This window comes from Cyprinus carpio, chromosome B17 (assembly GCF_018340385.1).
Source record: "Cyprinus carpio isolate SPL01 chromosome B17, ASM1834038v1, whole genome shotgun sequence".
Lineage (NCBI taxonomy): Eukaryota > Metazoa > Chordata > Actinopteri > Cypriniformes > Cyprinidae > Cyprinus > Cyprinus carpio.
The window spans coordinates 27,050,922-27,072,954 of record NC_056613.1 but is presented as its reverse complement, the minus strand read 5'-3'; the positions used below and the strand labels follow the sequence as shown (position 1 = coordinate 27,072,954).

Sequence of the window (22,033 nt, the reverse complement as noted above, 5' to 3'; positions counted from 1 at the left end):
TGTGCTCTGTTGTTAATTTTAACATAATATTACCAGGATGTAAGAAATGAGATGTCTACCTGAATAGTTTACAGACATTAGTACTTATTAGTACTTATTAGTAATGTGAACCAATGATTCAAAGGCCCATTCCAAATGACTCATAATAACATTTACCGCCACCTGCTGGCAGATTTAGTTTCTTATTAAGAGTATCATTCCATAAAATAATAATTATTTCTAAAGTAAAAATGTGTAATGTTTACTTGATACTTGATACTTGATCTTTTTTTTTTTTTTTTTTTTTTCACTATACTTGTAACTTATTACATACTTTGGAATCGATATTTGTGATTCTGCCTTTGGTTTTGGCCAAAAGAAGGTATCTTAGGAGGATTAGGGTTGCATAAGTTTGGCTTTAAAATGTTGCATGCAGCTCACTAGGATTTAGAACAAGGCTATTGAGTTTCTTAGTTTAAGATCCAAAACCACTCTCTTTTGCTCATTGTCATTTTTGGTCTGCTTTCATAGCCCTTGATAGAGCTGCTAATTGAGACAGGGACTGACTGACTGTTGTGCCATTATTCCAAAAATGATCAAGTTCTCTGGATGAGATGCTGATTTTTCCATCTTCAGTCTCCATGTAGGAGGAGCAGGAGATTGTGGACTCTGTTCAGTGGGTATAATTACGATCGACATGGAGAGCACCATTATTGCCTCAGATGTACTACAGAATTATGGGGAATCAACCTTTCATAGAGCCTACAGCGTTTTACTTTGAGAATAAAACCAGACATTTTCTGTCAGCTCTTTTGTGTTGTTTTGTTTCTCATTGTTTCACTTCTACAGTTTGGGCTGTTTAGCAGCCAGCTGCAAAAAGCATGGCATGCTCCCAGTTGATATCTCACCCTGCAAGTCAGATCTAGCTTTAATACAATGCTCTGCACTTGTCTATAGCGTTTTGATGGTCAAGCGTTGTATATTTAAGAAATAAGGTATGATAGGTTGCAGTCTATTTTAATATAATTTTGGCTAAAGTGTGTTGCTAGACAAGGCACACAGCCAAGTGCCTGCAACCCCTTCAGCTGTGAAGTGTTGACAGTATATGTAGCACAGCTTTATGTGCCTTATTGTTTTTGCAGAATGTTTACTGCGTAATACAAATAAAGACGCTAATGTTTACTTTAATATTGTTTATTAACAGCAAGCTAAACAGCAACTTGCATACTGAAGTGTGCATATATCAACAGCTTTTACATCACCTTTCAACATGGCTCATCCAATCAATTTTGCTAATGTTATTAAGGAACAGTACATGCAAAATGCAGTGGAGTGAATATGTAGAATACATAAAACAGCTGAACAGACGACCCTTTCATTAAACAGCCCTGCCAATAAAATATGCTAATTATCCTTACAATACTGAATAGCAGGTAATTCTTAATTTGTCCAATTTCCTGTTTAATAAATGTATTATTTATATTATTATCATTTATTTTTATTTATTTATTTTTTAATTCCAAAACAGTTTTCTAATGCATCCTTGCTGAATATCCATTAATCCTTCCATTTTGGTTCATCAAAGAATCCAAGAAAAAAAAAAAATTATAATGTCATAAGCTGTCACAAGACAGTGAGGTGTGTGATCAGGCAGAACGACGAAGATGAGGAAGATAACGATAAACAGTCTTTAATAATCCACATAGAGGTAATATCCAGACAGGTCAGGAACACGAGCACAAGCACGAGCACGAGCACAAGGTAACATTCACAATGACCTACAAACTTGAACACAATCGACAGGAACTGATATAGGCCAGATAACGAGGGGCAGACAGGTACTTTTTTGATTTAAAAATGCAGCTGCTTTGTTGAGCACAAGAGAAAAAAAAAAAAGTTTTGAATGGTAATGTTTGCCTGTTTATATGGAGGCAGTGTGTTTCCTTTAACCCTTCTATGTTAAATTCTTTCTCATTCTTCTCTGCTTTTTCTTGTCCCTGTTCACATCAGACATTTCCTTTCCTCATGGTTAAGCTCCTTGTGCTGTAGTCAATGGTAATTCAAATAAATGAACATCTTTTTTCTTTGGTTGAGAAATGACTGGGCTGAGACATTTGTCCCTAGGGTGTTGATGGGTTGTTAAGAAAGCCCACTGATCAAACCCTGACAGATTTTCCATGTTATTTACTAGGGAAGCACTCTATATAAGCTATCATTTGTCTGTCTCCAGCTAACCTATTGCATTATCTGTGTGTTCGAGTAAAAGGGCACATGATGCATGTGTTGTTAGCGTTTGTTTCTGTTTTATGAGCGTGTATAATAGGGAAGACTCCGGGAAGAGAATTGGGTCTGGCATCCTAGAATCATTCCTCAGAGCTCCTGTTTACTTCCACTTGACAATTTTGAGGCGTGAATAGTAGCGTGTTCCTTGGGTGTGCTGTGGTTTATCAGCTGCATTTGTCTCGCTCCTTTTCTCCTTGAATTGACCGAAGACTTTAGTTTCAGATTTTCTAAGTTTAATGGAGTAAAATTATATATCATAGCACTTGAAGTTCAAAGTAAAAAAGAAAGTGTAATAATAATAATAGTAATTATAATAATTATGATGAGATGGGGATGAATACATCAATTTATTATTTGAATTGATTATTATTGTTAATATTGGAGTAAAATTCAAAAGTGGCAGCCTTTACATGTACTTTCTCTGAATTGTATACACTTTATTATTAATATATTATTATTATTGTTGTTGTTTTTGTTGCTGTTAAATACATTTTTAAAATATATATATATATATATATATATATATATATATATATATATATATATATATATATATATATATATATATATATATATATACACAAATATATAAAAACTGTTATTTTCAAACTGTTATTACACGGTATCACTGTGTGTATATATATATATATATATATATATATATATATATATATATATATATATATATATATATATATATATATATATATATATATATATGATATCGTGTAATATATTGTGATTAATTCAGTGAACATTGTGAGTATAAGACAGCTGCACTGTGAGCAAATAGTCATTCAAAAATATATATTTTGTTAAAAAATGAAGAAAAAAACAAACCAATCATCATTTGTACTCAGTGTACAGTAGGCATTTATATTGATGCATTCACGACCATAAAAAGTACTGTATTAATGGTCTGTCATTTAATAAGTCTATGGCTCCAGGATCCATAACTTGGAGATAATGGGGTCTGGAGCTGGATAATACTGCTACTAATGCTCTCAGGATCATCATAACTTGTTCATTATGGAGCTGTTTTCCTGAAGCAGCAGAGTGTTCATTAGGAAAGAGCAGCAGAGAAGCTGTCCAGTGCTGAATCAAGGATCTTTCAGAGTAGTACCTAGAAGCCTTATACACATAAACAATGCAGGAACAGTTTGTTTGTGTCACGAAAATGGCACCACTTAAAGCCTTTATACACATATGAATTATTTTACGACACTGATATTGAATACCTGTCAAATATGTTATTGTAAATGTAAATACAAATATTAATAAATCTGCATTTACTCTATATAAAATAACTAATTCAGCTCAGACTAGTTTAAATTACCTTACTTTTTAAATAAATCATTATTTGCCACTTTTCTTCACTGTTAAACACAAAAGGTAAATGCAAATAAAAATGCAGATTATTATTATTATTATTATTATTATTATTATTATTATTATTTTATAGACAAATGTGTTATTTATTAGGTTCAAACTTTAAAGTCTGTTTTAATATTAATCAAATTTCTTTCTTTCTTTCTTTCTTTCTTTCTTTCTTTTTTACTTTTACTGAAGATACAAATTAAACTTTTATTTTTATTATTATTATTATTATTATTATTATTATTATTATTATTATTATTATTATTATTTATTGGTTCTGTGGATTAAATTTGCTATTAGACCAACTGAATGAAACTGTTTAAATAGGAAACTATTTTCTACAGTTTACCAATATAAAAGTGCAATTTAAATTAAAGTCATGGTCATATCAAAATGTCTTATTACTTTCCTTTGATTATGAGGTGAAATAAGATCGGGACATATTGTATACCTGACCGATTTGAGATGTTATCCTGCTTTTTCTTTAAATTATTTAAGGCTTAAAGAGGCTATAACTGAGCTTTTTAGAACGTCTGCAAGAAAGAGAAAGAAATATAGCACTGCAACAAGAGGCTGAAAGGTCACAGTTTCACCTCCCGCCAGCCTCATTGGCCACTCTGCTATGTGGCTTTGGAGCATCTGCAAGCTTAGCTGACCCCTGGTCTGCACCATTAGCAATGTATTTCTAAGGGTGGGCGACTGGCTCCACTTAAGAGTGGTTCATCTGTCTCCTCATAGCCTCTTGCTGCACTGGTGAATAATTAAACGTCTGGCTCAGTCAGCTGGCTAATTAAATCTGCCGTTGTGTATGGGATGAGGCGAGGCGTCTGCCGCAGCCTCGGAGGAGGAAGCTGGAGCTACGAAGGAGGGACGAGGAATGATAAACACCACCCTAATTAATCTGTTCACTTATTTGAATATTGCACATCTGGCTGGCATGGACATAAGCTGTCGCTAACTGTGCCTTAAAATCACCATAGTCTGTGTTTAAGTGTGTTTGTGTGTGCACAGCTGTGCCTATTGGAAACTGGCATGTGTAATCAAGTGGGAAACTTGTTGAGCATGACTGAATGTGTCGATAATGGTTTCCAATCAGTCGAAGACCATACTTCAAGATTTCCGTAGTGCCCTGCTGAGTTGAACATGCCTGATATGCACTTCAACACAATAACTGCTATTTAGCTTTTCTAATTTGACATTTAAACAAAACATAAACACTCAATTTAGCGACATACCTGCATGCTGAGTTATGGAATATTAATACTAGTGAACTCAGTCATCATATAGAACAACTTGCATGCACAAACTATATCTGAAGTGTCTCTAAAGATGTGATAGAATCCAAAATGAGGATACAGCCAAAACTCTAAAATTAAAGCTCAAATTAGAAACTGAAAAAAAAAACTTTACTTTTTTTATATATATTTTTTTTTTCTAACTGTTCATAAAGCCTTGCACTAAAGAATCAAAACTAATAAACTGATTCAAAATAACTTTAAAAAGGGCTTGAGTGAAACTCTACCCCATTACCTCATTGAGTACATGCAAAATCTATGAATATGCAAATAGTCCCCACTTCCACTTAGTCACACAAGCTCAGATCTGTTTTACTTTCTCTCTGTTAGAACATGTATAGTAAATGCTACACAATGGCAGTGGCAGCCTTGGATTAATAGTTATCACAATGTCATTCATGGTAGTTTCGAGAATGTATCCTTGAATGAATGTATTCAACTTATGGCCTAGAAAGCATGCAAAGAACACTCCCCTTATAATCACTAAATAGGTGTCACTCAAAGCATTGCGATCTCACAAAGTTCGATTATAATCACTGAAGCTCTGCACAGAACAAAGAATCTCTTATTTACATTGTGTCTACATTTTATTTGTTATAATGAGAGGATTGGCGAGCATGCAGAACTGGATTCTGACTGACTTAAACACCTCTGATTGGCCACTGAATTGATGAAATCGACAGATATGCATATTAGATTTGAGATTCACTCAACACCTTTAACCAGTGGATATGATAATATGAAAAGCCCCGATGGGATTGGTTAAATGTTTGTGACAGCAGGAAACAGGTGTTTTTAACTGTGTTTTTGAGACTGATTTTGCTACACCACAGTTTTAAGGAGAAACTACTTAGCAATGGTGTTGACTGATGAATTTGCTCATGGTTTATCTTTAAGCACATTAAAACATGAGGTAGACATTTAAACAACATTAAAAACTTGTTTTCACTGCAGAGGATCTTTTTTTTTTTTTTTTCAAGCAACAGCTGAAAACTCATCTCTAACATTTGACAGCAATCTAAAAAAAAAAAAAAAAAAAAAAAAAAAAAAGCCTTTGCTTTCTTTAATCCCTCCTTGTCTATTTTGTACTAATCTGAACAATGTCTGGAATTTGTATTGCAAGCAATTCCTGTGTTTATTTGCCTCTTTATGATGAATTGCTTGCTGTATTCCTTAGTTGTAAATCGCTTTCGATAAAAGCATCTGCTAAATGATGAAATGTAAATGTAAAATGTAATGTCTTGGTAAAATGTGTTAACATAGCAGACAATCAAAACTATAATACAAGTAAAACAGTATTTATTTGTTATTTAAAAGTATATCCGAATGCTAGTTCTCATATTCTTATAATCTGTGAATTATAATACATAATTTGTATGTCAGTGGTAAAGAAAAATGTATATGATAAAGAAAGGAAAAACCTTTTTAAAACATTCTAGTGCAAACATTTTATATGTTTTATGATTATTTCCTAGGAAAAAAAAAAGAAGAAGAAAAAAAATGTAAATAATAATTAGGCCTCTCAAAATATAGTAAATAAACATTAGGCCTCTCAAAAATTGTAAAGATTGCAAAAAAAAAAAAAATATATATATATATATATATAAATGTGAATAACACATAATAGTTGAATTCTTTAATTTGGCCTCTCTCAATATATTCTTCATGGGAGATTTCTGTCTGTTAACCTTATACCATATTTCTATCAGTCTTTTAAGCTTTCTAAAACTTAATCTCATCATGGAATATACTCCCACACATCACTGTGTCGTGCAAATGTCATTATTTGGGTGACTATTTATGATCCATGCTTTAATATAAATATATTCCAATAAATCACTTAAATTGTCATTTTGCCCACAGCCAAATCACAGCGGTGGACATATTGTGTTCTGTGCGTAAACAACATTAGCTAGTGTCAAATTAGTAAAGGCTAGAGCTTGTGACTTAAAACTGGTGAATTTGTTAGTTCCTACTGTTTTGTGAGCTCCAGCACTCCGTCTCATTAATATTCCTTCGCTTCTTAACTCCCTGGATGGAGCATTTGTAAAATAATCTCTAATAGGCAAAGCGGAACAGAGAAGTTGGGTCTTTTTATGACACAAATGGAGTTATTACGTGCTTTTAATTAAACCTAATCAGGTAATAACACCACTCAGGAGGGGTGCAGCTCTCCAGTCATATTTCTTTTGTAGCTCTGTGCTTCTGTCGCTGGATAAATGGCCTAAACAGGACTTTCAGCTGGCTACAGATCTGTCACTGCCAGGAGACTAGCGGAGGCCAAAGGTGTTTGTGCCGGAGGGGGTCGTGCTAATTTATGGATTAATTCCTTTTCGTCTCCTCTACAAAGACAGCCAGTGATTTGTTTATATAATTTTACCACCATCAGGTCTCTTTCTGCCTGTTTATCAAAGCGGTTTCAGGTCAGCACTGCCTGTCACCACTACTTTCATGTTCTTTATTACACCCGCTGTGACCATTTACACTCGTCTTTGACAACCTGCCAAAAACGCACACATGTACACGCTCATTCAGTCAACTCATTGATATTTTTTGTTCACGTTCCGATTTTCAGAAGTCAATTTCATTCTGCAAATGGAGCCTGGATAATTTTCTCTTGCATGACTCAGTTCATTTTTGCCTTTGTTTCTCATTGAGCTTCTATAAATCACATTGACCAGCAACCGAAAAGACAAAAGACGCCTGGGCAAAGGAGCGGAACATTAAACACAAAATTTTAATAAAGCAAATTTTTCATCCACAGTCATTCAGTTAAAGAAAGGTCTTTATTCTCAATTTCTTACAGCGATCAATGTGGAGCAGATCTTTAGCCCTTCTCTGAAATCCCCATCATCGTATAATGTCACAGAAATCTAACCAAGAAGGCATATTACCTATTGATTTTATTTCTCATCCAAAATAGGGGTGGGGGACACACATTTTTTTCTTCTTTCTTTCTACATCTACAGTTTCAAAAAAGAAACCACAAACTAAAGCTAATGGTTGAACTCCATGGTGGTATATTATTTTCCAATTATTGGTGGAAAGGTGGTCCATCATGATCACCAAATTAGGCTAAATCTTTCCCTTTCTCGAAAACCTAAAGCAAAACTGACTGCTTGGCTGCTGTTTTAAATTAATCTGTCTTTAAAAACTTTCCCAGGCTATGCGTTCCCTTCAAATGCTGCGGTCACATGTGTCATGTTTCCTGCGCAGCTGCTTTACACAGGCATACTGTGTGGAGGATGTAGTATGATTATTACTTTTTTTTGTTTTTTTTCATGACATATCAATGGATTTTTCAAACATTTTTTTTCCTGTCCTTTTGCTGCAGTGTGTTTTCTTGACCTTTTACTTTTCGCACTTTTACAATTCTGACATTCTTTGTGACCTTTGAATGATTTGCTTTATAAGTATTGCAGTTTTGTCTGAATGCATTCTATGAAATAACTTTTTTACAAGGCAATTATGGAAAAAAAATGATATTGGGAATATACTGTAGAGACAAAAGGAGAGGGAACAATTAGATTATCAGAGATAAAGAATTATAGCTTTTTCGGTAGCCACTGATTGGTGGTGCTTATGTGGGAGATGTAGCAATCCAGTCTATCACACATTATTTCTGCTAATTAATTCTGTTAATTAATTATAATCAACTATTAAAAAGTTAAATAATTATTACAGTTAATTAAGAGAGTTGAGAGTGATAACTGTTGAAACCACACTGGCAGATTCATAATGTCTATCATAATGTGATGTCATAATGTTAAAACTTCCATAGAGAAGAAAAAAAAAGTATTACTTATATATACTTAAAAATGAAGATGTAAAAGAGATGTGTTATTATAATAATAAAAATAATTCATTTAGTCATTCATTCATGAATGAATTATACATTTGTGTTATTGTAGTAAAAAAAAAAAAAAAATTAGTAATTTTTTATTTAATTTTTTTTATTTAGTTGTCGCTTTTATCCAAAGCGACTTACAAATTAGAAAAAATAGAAGCAATCAGATCAACAAGAGAACAAAAACGGTATAGAAGTGCCATGACAAGTCTCAGTTAGTCTAGTACAGAACACGTAGCCAGGGTTTTTTTTTTTTTTTTAAGAATATGATAGACAAGAAAAGAAAAGGTAAGTACTAGTATTAGTTGGTTAAGTGCTGGCGAAAAAGATGAGTCTTTAGATGTTTTTTGAAAATGAGTAAAGACTCAGCTGTTCGAATTGAGATCGGGAGGTCATTCCACACATACATATACTGTACTATAACTAATACTATTTTAATTTCGTTGAACCTGTGCTCTAAGTTCCCACAGTAATTGAGTTCAGAGGGCTGCATTTCCATAGACAGCGCAGTGATGAATCTTCGAAGCTCTGTTGTTCGAGATATTTCTTCATTATATTTACTTGCCAGGTGCCTGATAATTTAGTTTATATGCGTTTGTGTGTGTGTGTGTGTGTGTGTGTGTGTGTGTGTGTGTTTGTGTGTGTGTGTGTTTGTGTGTGTGTGTGTGTGTGTGTGTGTGTTTTGAGTGAGAGGAAGAATTGCAGGGAGACTGTGATCATAAAATAAATAAATAAATGAAACATTTTTCATTGATCTGCACTAGTGTTGCAGAAGATTCTGGGTAGTCCTGCTGTGAAACATCAAATCATTGACAACAGTTTTGGTCGTTGTCAATCACATCCCGGCAGGATTCATGTGGGCTTCACTTATTCAAATTGATTGATGTGATGTAGCCGCAATGTTGCTATGGACTTGAAACACATGCTATATTAAAAATTTCCCCAGGAATAATTGTATTAATATGTATTAATCTGCTGTAAACAATGGAAACAGATTGGCATCGGACTTAATTATGAATTTTTTTTTTTTTTTTTTTTTTGGTGTAGCGTTCTATTGGCTGAATGTATTAATACAGCTAATTTAATTTGAGACCTCTTCTTTGATGTAGTAAAGACTGAAATGCTTCAAGCGGCAATATCTGTCAACAATAGCTGTCTTTGATTTTTTAGAAATGAATATGTCTTTGATGCCATCCTAGAGAGCTGAACAGCAAAAACATTTTTTCCCCCTCTCTCATAAGGAAATATCCAACCAACCAATCAATCAATCTCACTTTGGTGCATTCTTCTTCTTCTTCTTCTTCTTCTTCTTCTTCTTCTTCTTCTTTAAGTATTATCACTGTATGAGTCATATAATTGCATGCTATATAATCTAGTGAATGGAATACTTTATAAGTGAAATGAACTTCAATGCAAATCGAGTGTATTATATCAAGATATTTTTAGACACATTAATAAACACTTTTTCGTGAGCTGTACAATTCTTGATTTTTATTATATATATATATATATATATATATATATATATATATATATATATATATATATATATATATATATATATATATATATTTATTTTATTTGTTTTTTTTTTTTTCTCAAACGCAAAGTCATACTATATTGTGCATCCACCTTGTTGATTTTAAAGGGACAATACAGGAGAGTGTGAAGTCTTGACAACTTCTTTCAACAGAACTTTAGATTTTTTTGAGGATTTTTAGGGCCGGCTTGTGTTTTTGTAACATCTCTGCTGCACTTTGTTTTTCTCAATATAGCCTTTTTTGTGGCATCAGAGAGTTGAGTGGAGATCAAAGTTCCTGGTGTCAGTTGAGGAAATGTCAAAACAAAGAAAAGAAAGAATGAATCAAACAAACAGGTGCTCATGTTGCTGAGAGAGCACTGTGTTGTCTTATTAGCCTAATGAGCAACGCCAGATGCGTTCCCTTTCACCAGTCATGTTCATTTACTGCTAGGCTGATAAGATCTTCAGAAGCCTGTGTTATTTGATCTTGCATTGATTTGTTTGTTATATCATGCTTATTTTTGCTGACTGCAGTCTTGAGTGCTGCAAATTGCTGACCATTATATTTACAAGCAGAATTGTTGTGTATAAGAATTTCTTTTTTTTTTTTTTTTTTTTTTTAGGGTTAGGGTTAGGGTTAGTTGGATGGGTAGTGACCCTCTGTGGTAACAAGCACACATCAATTTATTCTACTAACCCTAACCTAACAGGCCACATACACAATGCAGCTAAATTTGGTTTTCAGTTCACTTTTTTATTACTTGTCCTGTTCTGTACAAATGCAGTTCAGTAATTTATGGGAGTGATGAGTGCATTACATTTTAATTAACTCCTGAAAAGTTCAGGTAATGACAACCACATTTACAGAAGTTCTACGCAGTGTATGGAACTGAACTAAGCAAATTGTTGTTAATGAAAGAATGTTTCAGAGTTGTGTCTTTTCTGTCTCACAGGGTACATTTTGACGCATTTGTGTTGCCAGATCTTGCTAGATACTACTACTACTACTACTACTACTACTATTACTACTACTACTAACAATCAATCAATCAATCAAAAAGAACAAGCCAAATACAACAATATTGTGACCTACACCTGTCTACTTTATTAACTCATTACTCTACTTTAAGAGTTGAGCCAAGCCAAGACCAAGCAATAAATCCAAAGACATGGCAACCATTCAAGATCTTTCGCTGGGAAGTAGCCTTCCAGACATAAACCACGCAAAATTATAATTTTGTGAGATTGTTAGTTGACATGTAGTTACAAAGTTAATTATAGTTAGTAGAATGTCTAAAGTTGACAATTAAAATAAAGTGTAACCTACACCATGATGGGAAAATAAACCATCTTTCTCCATTGATGGCCTTTAAAAGATACATACATTAAAGTCACAACTATTTAATTACCATTCTAGACGTTGTACAGGACAGATTCATTTGGAGAGGTCTTGAATAAAGTGAAATCATACATTGAAAAAACATTTTAATATTATATTGTAATTTGCAATAAATAAATAAACAAACAAACAATATGATAGGTAAATGTCAGTAGTGTTAGCGTTTTGAAATAAAGACTGAAGTGAAAAATAAGGAGAGAAACAAATACTTTTTGTAAAGGGGTTGGGAGATACAATACATTCAAACTGTTTTGCTTTCCCTGCTGTTCACCAGGATTGAAGAAAAGTGGTTGGTGGTTAGGTTGGTATTCAGTGAACTGAACATTTCCGTTGTTAGAATTTCTAAGAGTGCAGAATGTTTTTCTCCTGCTGTGTAGCCAACATTTAAGAAGCTAGTTATCTCTGTGATGTTGTCGAGAACAATAGTAAGTAAATCGTTTAGTCTCTAACCTGTGATAAATATGAATTTGTCACTAAGGTGCATCCAAGTGTGTTGAAAAGTATAATCGCAGACCGAGTTCTATAACCATCATCATTTGAACTTTAAAGTGCTCAGCTCAAAGTGAACAGCTTTTGCAAACACTTTGCAGTCTCTATATATATATATATATATATATATATATATATATATATATATATATATATATATATATATATACAGAAATGTTTACCTTTTTACTATAACAAGTATGTTTTTTTTTTTTTTTTTTCTTCTCAAATACATTAATGGTCTGTCCTCATCAGTTTTAGAACTATTTGATGTTTAACCCAGAGTGGCTGAAAGTGTGTGTGGGCTGCAAAAATGTGCTAGAATTACCGCTGTTCTGGGTGGCGAACCGTCTTGAGAGTATTTTGAATCATGCAAATGGGACCAGGTCATGGGCTTTGACCATGCTGTTTTTATACAGCGGCTTTAACTTCACTGACAGTGTTTCAATTCATCCCCATCATTGGATTTCGCATGTTTCTCACTTCTTGCTTTTCGTTTGGTTAACCTCCCAGAAGTCAGTGAAAAGTAAATGTAGGTCTAGGCACTGTTCTGTGTTCCAAAACCATAAAACTTCCACTTTTGTGGATTTAAACTAGTTACTGGGTAAAAGATGTGGGCAGAGTTTCCCAAAGCACTCAGTAGAGTCTTCGATAACATTAAAGTTGTACTAGGTATCTCTATGGTACGTTTCCCAAAAGCATTATACTAGTACAAAGCATTTGTAAATTGTGCATGTCTCAGAGCCTTGTAAGTTCATTATGTGCATGTTTACAGTTTAAAAGAGACAAAGATATGCAAACAAATTATTCAAATATAATTTAATAAGCTATGCATCCTTAGTCTAATTCCACTTAAGGTTTTTATTGAAATATATTTGTACAGTACATTTGACTACCACTAAAATCACACTAGTGCTGATATCATGTCTATATTTGTATCTTTTAACAGTGTCTTTTGACATTTGTAACAATTTCAGTATTATTATTATTATTATTATTATTGTTGTTGTTGTTGTTGTTGTTGTTGTTGTTGTTGTTGTTGTTATTATTATTATTATTATTATTTTATTTTTGTCTGACTTGATCAAGAAAAGTCAAGAAAAAAAATCTACCTCCAAAAAGTTGCTTGATTTCTTAGATCACACAAAATATATAACTTTGCAAGCACTCAACAGCTTTGAATGAATGAATGAATGAATGAATGAATGAATGAATGAATGAATGAATGAATGAATGGATGGATGTATGAACGAACAAACAAACAAATAAATAAGTTAGTTAATATGTATGAATTAATTAATTAATGTGTATGTGTTGGATTATTTATTTTTTAATACAGTGTACCTCTGATCCTAAATTAAATCTTATGAAAATGTACTGCAGACATAACACTAAGTGATTAAAATGGTGTATGTCTTCATGTAATGAATCATATACTGTAGCTACATGTGGCTTCACTGCTGTTTTAAACTGAGAAGTTATCTTGATTTGCAAGGCAGCCATGGATCCACGTTCAATAAAAAAATTGAAAAGCATTCAACTGCGTCATACATGCCCTCCATACTCCAGATGTGTGCACTGAACTGAGACTGATTCACTGCTGCGGGTGTGTGAGCTGAGTCGAGCCATCAAGTCCTAAAGAAAGCCCCTGTGGAAAGAAAGAACCTCAGCGAGCAGTTTTTTGAATATCCATGTATATTTAGCTAATGACCGTCGCATTTGTCAAAGAAGTGTTTAATTATCACACAATACATATCACACTTTGAAAGTTCCTGGTTTCTTCACTAACATTATATTTAAGAGTCACACTCTAATTGAGAAATTGAAGAACCACTGAAAGCTTTAATCAGTTCTGTAGTCACTGAATCCAGGAAGTCCCTTATTCCATAGCACTAAAACATTTATACTTGAGAAATGTGCTGAAAAAAAAAAAACAAAAGAAACATATGGGATTATTGTATCTGTGTTATTGTATTATAGTCTCTCGAGTAGTCAAAAGATGATTGCAAGTGTAAATAGATGATGACAAAGTTATATTTGTTACATACAATTTATAGTTCACAATGCAACTATAACTGTATAGCATTTTTATTTTATTTTTATTTTCTGCGTGTGTACAAGAACATTCTTTGGTAACACTTTATTTTAAAGGTGCTGTATGTAGGATTGACACAGAGTGGTTGAACTAGGTATTGCAGTCCAAATTCAAAATATTGGAGAGGGTTTTTTTCACAAGGCCCCACCTCCTCAGACTTGACGCACGCAGATTGTCAGATTGATGACACAAACAGGAACAAAAGCACTTGACGATGAATGAAATGAAATAAACTGTGTTTTCCGCCAACTGGCAATCCGGGATCTCGAAATACAATTGGGTAAACTGGCAGTGGGCGGGTTTCACAAACTGACTGTAACATTGTTTTTCAGATAAATAAGTATGTTAACTTAGCATGTTTCTTAAATATCTGCAAACATATTATGGTATTTTTTTGCTTTAGTAGAGTCAAAACCTTACACACAACACCTTTAAGGTATCCTTGTTACAAATGTTACATGTACTTACTATCACAATAACAATGCATTATGCATAATTACATGCAAGTAGCTCTAAGCCAAACATTAATCCTACATGTAGTTAATTATTTTTACTCCGTGCTTAAATGTATGATTACACTGTCACAAGGACACCTTAAAATAAAGTGTAGAACATTATTTGTTGTTCTGTGAAGTACCATGTAAATTATATTGTATTACAGTACCATGGTATTATCTGATGCTCAAGACTGATCACTTCACTATGAAAATTAAAAAAAAAAAAAAAACTACTGTAGCTGGATAACTGGATGCATTAAGCATAAAATGGAGGAATTCTGAAGGACCGCTCACTAGCCAAACACCTAAATGTTGTTTTACACGTATGTGTCAATACACCAATTAATACTCTGTCCTGGAACTCAGAACACCATCTACTATGTAATGCTATGCTTCATGTATATTTATTCTGGGCTGGCTTGGGATTTTAAAACATGACTTTAGAATGTTACATAAGCAGTGTTGGATATGTTTTAGCAATTAAGGTTAGCACTTTTTTTAAGGGATGTGGATTTTTGATTTTTTCTGGTGAATGTTATGTTGGCAGTGTTACATGCCTACAGGCCAAAATTTGATCCATACACTTCTTCAAAGCACACAACAGTAAGATTTTTCAACTAAGGCATAGCAAATCGTTGTCAGTCAGTGAGCAGCAAGTGTTTGGTTTTGTACCGCTTTCAGCAAGGGGCTAAAGTGGTATTCAAAAGTTATGGAAACCTTAGTCAAATCACATGCTTAGTTAAATTTCTAAGTAAGATGTTAGCACAACCCCTGCTGTGATCAGATTTGAACTTTATACATTTCATTGAATTTTAAGGAAAGTTAAAAAGGAAAGAATAAATCTGTTTAATAATGCACCTTTTAAAAGAAATCAAAGCCTCAAGTGCCCTGTAGTCAGTTTCAGATACAGGCACTCTATTATTACTTACCTATTTTCAAATGCACAGCATGTTTAAAGATATGCCTAAATAATTCTGAACAATCAGGGGCTTGTGAAAGCAATTTAGCCTTAGACTTTAATTCCTAGTTTTGTAAATTTATGTATAATTTATAAAAATCATACATAAAATAATTTCAAGAGGGGGAAAAAAACAGAATGTTTTTTTTTTCCTTGTATTAATAAATCTTTAATATTTAGAGCATTATTTTATGTTCTCAGCCCTTAAGTAACGGATGCCTAGCAATTCCTCTCAGTTTCTCTAGAATGCTGCAACACCCCTAATGTAAACCAAACCCCAAAAATATGATGCTATAACGGATCCTTGCTGAATAGAGATAACTCTGTGAATAATGAAAATGTAACATTCTGGAACATTTTTCCTCCATTTTTTCCCCTGATGTTGTTTTCATTCCTTTTCTATCAAAGGAAGGTCTCTTTTGTCTTTTTTCCATGCTCTGGCCCTGTGGAAAAATTCCTGATTGAGGGAGCTGAATGAGGCTGTTGAGAAGGAGGACTCTAAATCAAAGCCCACAGACAGAGCTTTGATTTCTCTCCTCTCTTTCATTATTTATTTCGTTTTCCTCTGGTGTGTTGTCATTTTACCCCCTCACTCATCTATTTTGGCTCTACATGGGCTCACTGTTGGCTGCCTGGGCCACGGATCTGCGAATTTCACTTTCACACATACTCTTACGATCCAGATACCCGCAGACACTCTGAGAAGTGTACAGAGATTGTATGAAGAGGAAACAGGCCACTTGTTAAAAATATATGAGAGAGATTGCAAAGAAGACATCTGTATAAAATAAATTGTTTGCCTTTTTGCTTTATCTTTTGGCAAATCTTTGCTAGACCAACCTGAAAAATAAATAAATAGGCTAATTCATTGAAATCAGATGTTATTGCTTGTTTGAGATATGCTGAAAAAAATGTGATTTTACAAACTCACGAGTGGCAAAGATTCTAATTTTAGTGTTTCTGCATTCAAGCAGATTGTATCGGTGGTTGCAAAGAAATTGGCTGCATGGAGGTGTTACCAAGATCAGTTATACTGTAACACTGAGACCTTAAGATAAAGTGTAACCAAATAGTTTTGTACAATGTAATTTCTGTAAAGAAATAATGAATGAATGAATGAATGAATGAATGAATGAACTTTTGCCGCTATTGAGATGAGATATGATTAATGTTAGAGGTGTTACCAAGATCAGTTATACTGTAACACTGAGACCTTAAGATAAAGTGTAACCAAATCAGGGGTAGTAATTACAGAACTTAATTACACTGTAATTACATGAAGGTAGTTTAAAATATAAGTACCACATACATATGTACACAATAAGTGGTTTGTATCAGATGATAAAATTAGTTAACATCACTTATTGTAAAGTGGGTCCAATTTTAGAAAACATATCTGAAAAAAAAATATATATTTATATATATATATATATATATATATATATATAATATATATATATATATATATATATATATATATATATATATATAAATATATATTTTTTTTTCAGATATCTTTTCTATATATATATATATAAACAGTTGAGAACTCAATTTCAAAAACAATGAAATCTGAGGAATAAAATGTTGGTCTCTGGCTGGTGGAACAAGTGGAGAGTCTTTTGCACTTTGACATAAATATATCTTTCTCTTTGTTTGTTTCCCCAGGGTGGTTTCTCACAGTGAATGGCTCATCTCTGACGGGGCCATGGGTTCTGAGCCCTTGGTTAGGTGCCACCCATCAGTCCTGTGGTCTAGATATTACAGTGTTTTTGCACCCCAGGCAGAGTGGACGTTACACTGTCTGGCTCATAGAGAGGGACAAGCCACCACTTGCTATCCTCACCACTGAGCATCCTCATGTCATCGGGTGAGTTTGCCAAAGGCAACATTCTCATATTCAGAGAACATGTTACTCAACTCTTGAACCTTGTGACATAGAATCTGATATACACAACACTACTCTGCCGAGACCATTTGCTTTGAGTGCAGTTGTTGCACAGGTTAAAGGTTAACTATTGAATCTTGCAAGGGATTTTTTATTAGAGTGCTTACAAGGCAACATTATGCCTTTATTTTATTTTTATTATTATTATTATTATTATTTTTTCTGCAAGTTTATCCAAATGAATCAGCTTGAATCTCTTAATGTCCATTCAAAGTTTTTGTAGACAGTATTATATTTTGTAGATAATATTAGCATTAAGTATGTATTGCAAAGCATAAATAATAATAATAATAATAATAATAATAATAATAATAATAATAATTTTTTTTGTTTTTTATTTTTTTTTTTATTTTTTTTTATTTTTATTATTTTTTTTATTATTATTATTATTATTTCATTTATTTGCATAGCCTTTTTTGTATACCATTTTTTTTTTCAATATTAGTGTCAACATTTCATTTCCAATCTGACTTCTGTAAACCTAGTAGTAACCTGAAAATGGTACTCTAAAGAGCCATTTTACCTATTTTTACCCATGAAAAAAAAATAATAATAATAATAATAATAATAAAATAAAATACAATTATTGGCATGAATTAATGTATGCAGGTTTTTTTTTTTTTTTTTTTAATAAACCTAGTTTCATTTTTAGTTCTCTTTTTGTGTGTGTGTGTGTGTGTATGTGTGTGTGTATTTGCGTGAAACTTAATATTTAAAAAGCAAACATGTAGGCTGACACTTTATATACACACTAGAAACTGATCGGTCTGTGAGTGGATTTTATAAAATGTATTTATTTATCTTTTGCAATAATACCATATGTATCATGAATCATGCACAGTAAGTGTAGTAAGTAAATAGGTTCACTGTTGGTTTCATGGCTCTATTCTTTTACAAACACTGGTATTTCCTTCTGGGAAAACAAATTTTGCATTTCATACATTTATTCATTTAGTATGCACTTTCATCCACAGTGACAAAGTGTATTGATTTTATCAGTACGTATATGTTCCCTGTGATCTAATGTATATTTAGTTGTATTTTTGAGCTTCTGAATTTAGATTTGTATTTATATCTTCCATTTTATATTCATATTGTAAGCAATCGAAGTGAATGGTATTATCAAAATAATTTTTTCATCCTCTATAGTATAAAACAGACAGAACATAACATTTAGTTTGATTAGCATCACCTCCAGTACTTCCGCTGAGGTTAACAGCATTTAGATTTGTCTCCGTGCCCTTGAGATACTCTTCTAGTCCCCAGTAACTTCCTGTTTGTTGGATTTGCCTCTGCAAAGGAACTCTGTGTCTTACAAGACTGGGTGGCATATGAATGCGTTCAGCCATGCGTGGCATGTTCCGATAGGGAAAAGTGTTCCTACTCATTATAGCGTTCCACTTGAGGTCATTATTTTTGATCAGCCAACCAACCCACATATCTGTATGCAGTTCTGCCCTCACTTGAGGTCAGCTCTTGTCCAGTGTATTCAATGAATTCCTAGAGCCAGGCCACTTTGCGCATTGCAAAAATTATGGTACTATTCATGAAATCATTTCACACAACTACAAAATAATGCAAAACACGTTTTTGCATTGTGTCTATGCTATCATTAGGCTTACTACACATGCAAACTAGAAGTTAATGCAGTTCAAAAAATATTTTGCTCTCCGTCCAGCTGCTATTCAATGCAATTCAGAGTCTATTCAGTGTTTTTTTACTAAATCATTAAAAAAAAATTATTTAGCAAAATGAAATGCTTTGCTTCTTCTCACCTGTCTTTTGATCATCTAAGTCCCTTCATTTATGTCTTGAATTATATATATATATATATATATAAAAAAAGACCACAGTTGCATTTGCATTAGCAAAAACTAGGTTATGGAGTTCTTGTCAGGCCAGAATGTCACAGAGTGACTTCTGTGTGTAGCTAACTTATATTTGGAATTTCTTTGTGGAATGCTTATTGGTGAGTCACGAGACAGAGAAAGGAAAAGTGTGTCAGGCGGCAAAATTAAATATATATGGAAATTAAAACATTCAAATACCCCAAAGGCACTTTTCGCCTGAGGGATTACGTGCTCTAGAAAAGGCAGTGCACCTCAGTGGCTAAGACAGCCTGCTGTTCACTGCTACGAAACAAAATGAATGTTGTGTCACAAGATTAGCTTTCTGTTCATTAGCCATTCCTGCAGCTATCAGACAAACACCCAGTAGTTTTAGAAGGAGTTACTGAAACGTAGAAAGAGGATCTGTCAAAGATCACAACTGTGGAAAAAACCATACATTTTCCCATTGAAAATCAAAATCCTTCAGTGGTTTTCAAGCCTAACTGATATCCTTGACACTTTTTTATTTTTTCTGGCAAAAAGCTAAATAGGAACAAAAACCACCACAGCACTTTCCTAAACACCTGTTTGTCTGTATGCACTGCATAATTTTACCGATACACAAAGTCCTTGCATCTAACAACAAAAGGTTGAATTTGATCTACATATATATATATATATATATATATATATATATATATATATATATATATATATATATATATATATATATATATATTTTTTTTTTTTTTTTTTACACTATATATTATTTATTCTGTAGTGGCAAATCTACATCCAGGAACTGGCTTTAATTGGCCATAACTTTAACTGTCCATAACCCCGTAACTGCTAAAAAAAAAAAAAAAAATCTTGTTATGCAAAGAATCAACACTAGAGGCTTGCATTATGCATGAGCAGTTAAAATTGCTTTATATAAAACATTTACATATTTTACAATTTGCTTGTCAGAAGAACATGTCCTGTACATGCTTTAGCAGGTGTATCATGTAATAAATGAGCAATTAATTATTAATAATAATCTATAATAGTATTACCTCACATCACTCGTTCCTTGAAAAACTAACATGATATCTGTTACATTCCCCTGTGGCCATGCAAGAGTATATTTCTCATCTACTAAGATTATTTAAAGCTCCAGCCCAGATGTGAGGTCTTTTTTCCTGTTACTGAAATTCCACAAGGGTGTTCACATAGTTAAGTGCTTTGAGCTGTTGAGTGGTTTGAATGTTGTCTAGGTGTTCAAGAGCACAACAACTAATCATGGATTGCAATCTGTTTTGCTAATTGGTCTCATTTGTATTGTTGTGCGTATCTGTTGGGCTTTGGACCATCGTATTTTCTGAGGATTAACACTTGTTTCAATCAATTAGCGAGGGCTGATATACTGGTCAGCCAATAAAACACTGTAAGAGGGTTTAATTAGAGGTATGTTTCATAGGAATGTGTTGCTGTGTTTAAATTGTAAATTATAAGATAGAACACATGATACAACTATACCAGTCTTCAACTACTTAAGACAATATCTTTCATACAAAACAAAGATGACAAATGAAGAAAATCTACAAATCTAATTTGTTTCTCCTAGATGGCAACAAGATTATTTTGGCAGCAAATATAGATTTTTGCACAAATGTCCTTCTTCTTTTTCCTCATTAGGTAATGACCCAATGTAATCTCACGTCTCAAACTACTTAAATATACCAAGGTACCAAAGTCTGCAATCAAAAGCCAGAGGTTTTGTATGAACATAGAAGTTGCTGTTCAATTTTTCCCAGACCAACCAATCAACATTCATTTTATAGTTCTCTAAAGTAGGCAGATGGTTCTAACAGAGTTGTTACAAATGGCAGTTTAACCACTTTGGTCAATGCTTTCCAAATAAGTTCCTGGAGACACACCAACAGCTCATGCAGGGGTGTGTTTCCCATAAGCATAGTTAGCCAACTATGATTGCAAGTTCAATCATAACCAACATACAAAAGTTCAAAGATTTTGTGTTTTCCAAAGCCATAGTTTTAATGAACATTAGCAAACAGCATTACAAAGTAGTGTGGTTGGAAAAACAGCTCTTGTACTGTGATTAAAAAGATAGTTTCCTATTAGTACAACATATTGGCTTAAATTGATCAAACTCTTGAGCAAAATGAGTAAGCTAACATGTAGTGCAATCTATATCTTTCATTCCATTGATTTTTTCGTTTTTTTTTTACATTTTGTATTTTATTGATTTAATTCTGTGTTTTGTTTTGGTTTAGTGTGAATTTTGGATTTGTTAGTTGTTTTAGTTGTGTTTTTTTATTGTTTTCTTTAAGGGTCTGCAGCCTAATTTTGTGTGTGTGTGTGTTTTTGTTTGTGTGTGTGATTGTATTGTTGTTTATTGAATCAATTGAGTTTTTGTTTTGTTTTACTGTGTTTGTGTGTATGCTTGAAGAATGTGGTTTTATTTTATTTGATTTGGGGTTTTATTTTGAGTTAATACATGATTATTTTTTGA

General features: G+C 33.0%; 1 protein-coding gene across 1 annotated transcript in view; it reads left to right on the top strand.

Annotated features, from left to right (window-relative positions):
- The window catches only part of alk (ALK receptor tyrosine kinase), a 395,687-nt gene that overhangs the window by 218,814 nt on the left and 154,840 nt on the right, over positions 1–22,033 (top strand). The window contains exon 4 of the mRNA XM_042742958.1: positions 17,410–17,611. Coding sequence (XP_042598892.1) covers positions 17,410–17,611 — 202 coding nt within the window. The remainder of the gene's footprint in view (positions 1–17,409; positions 17,612–22,033) is intronic.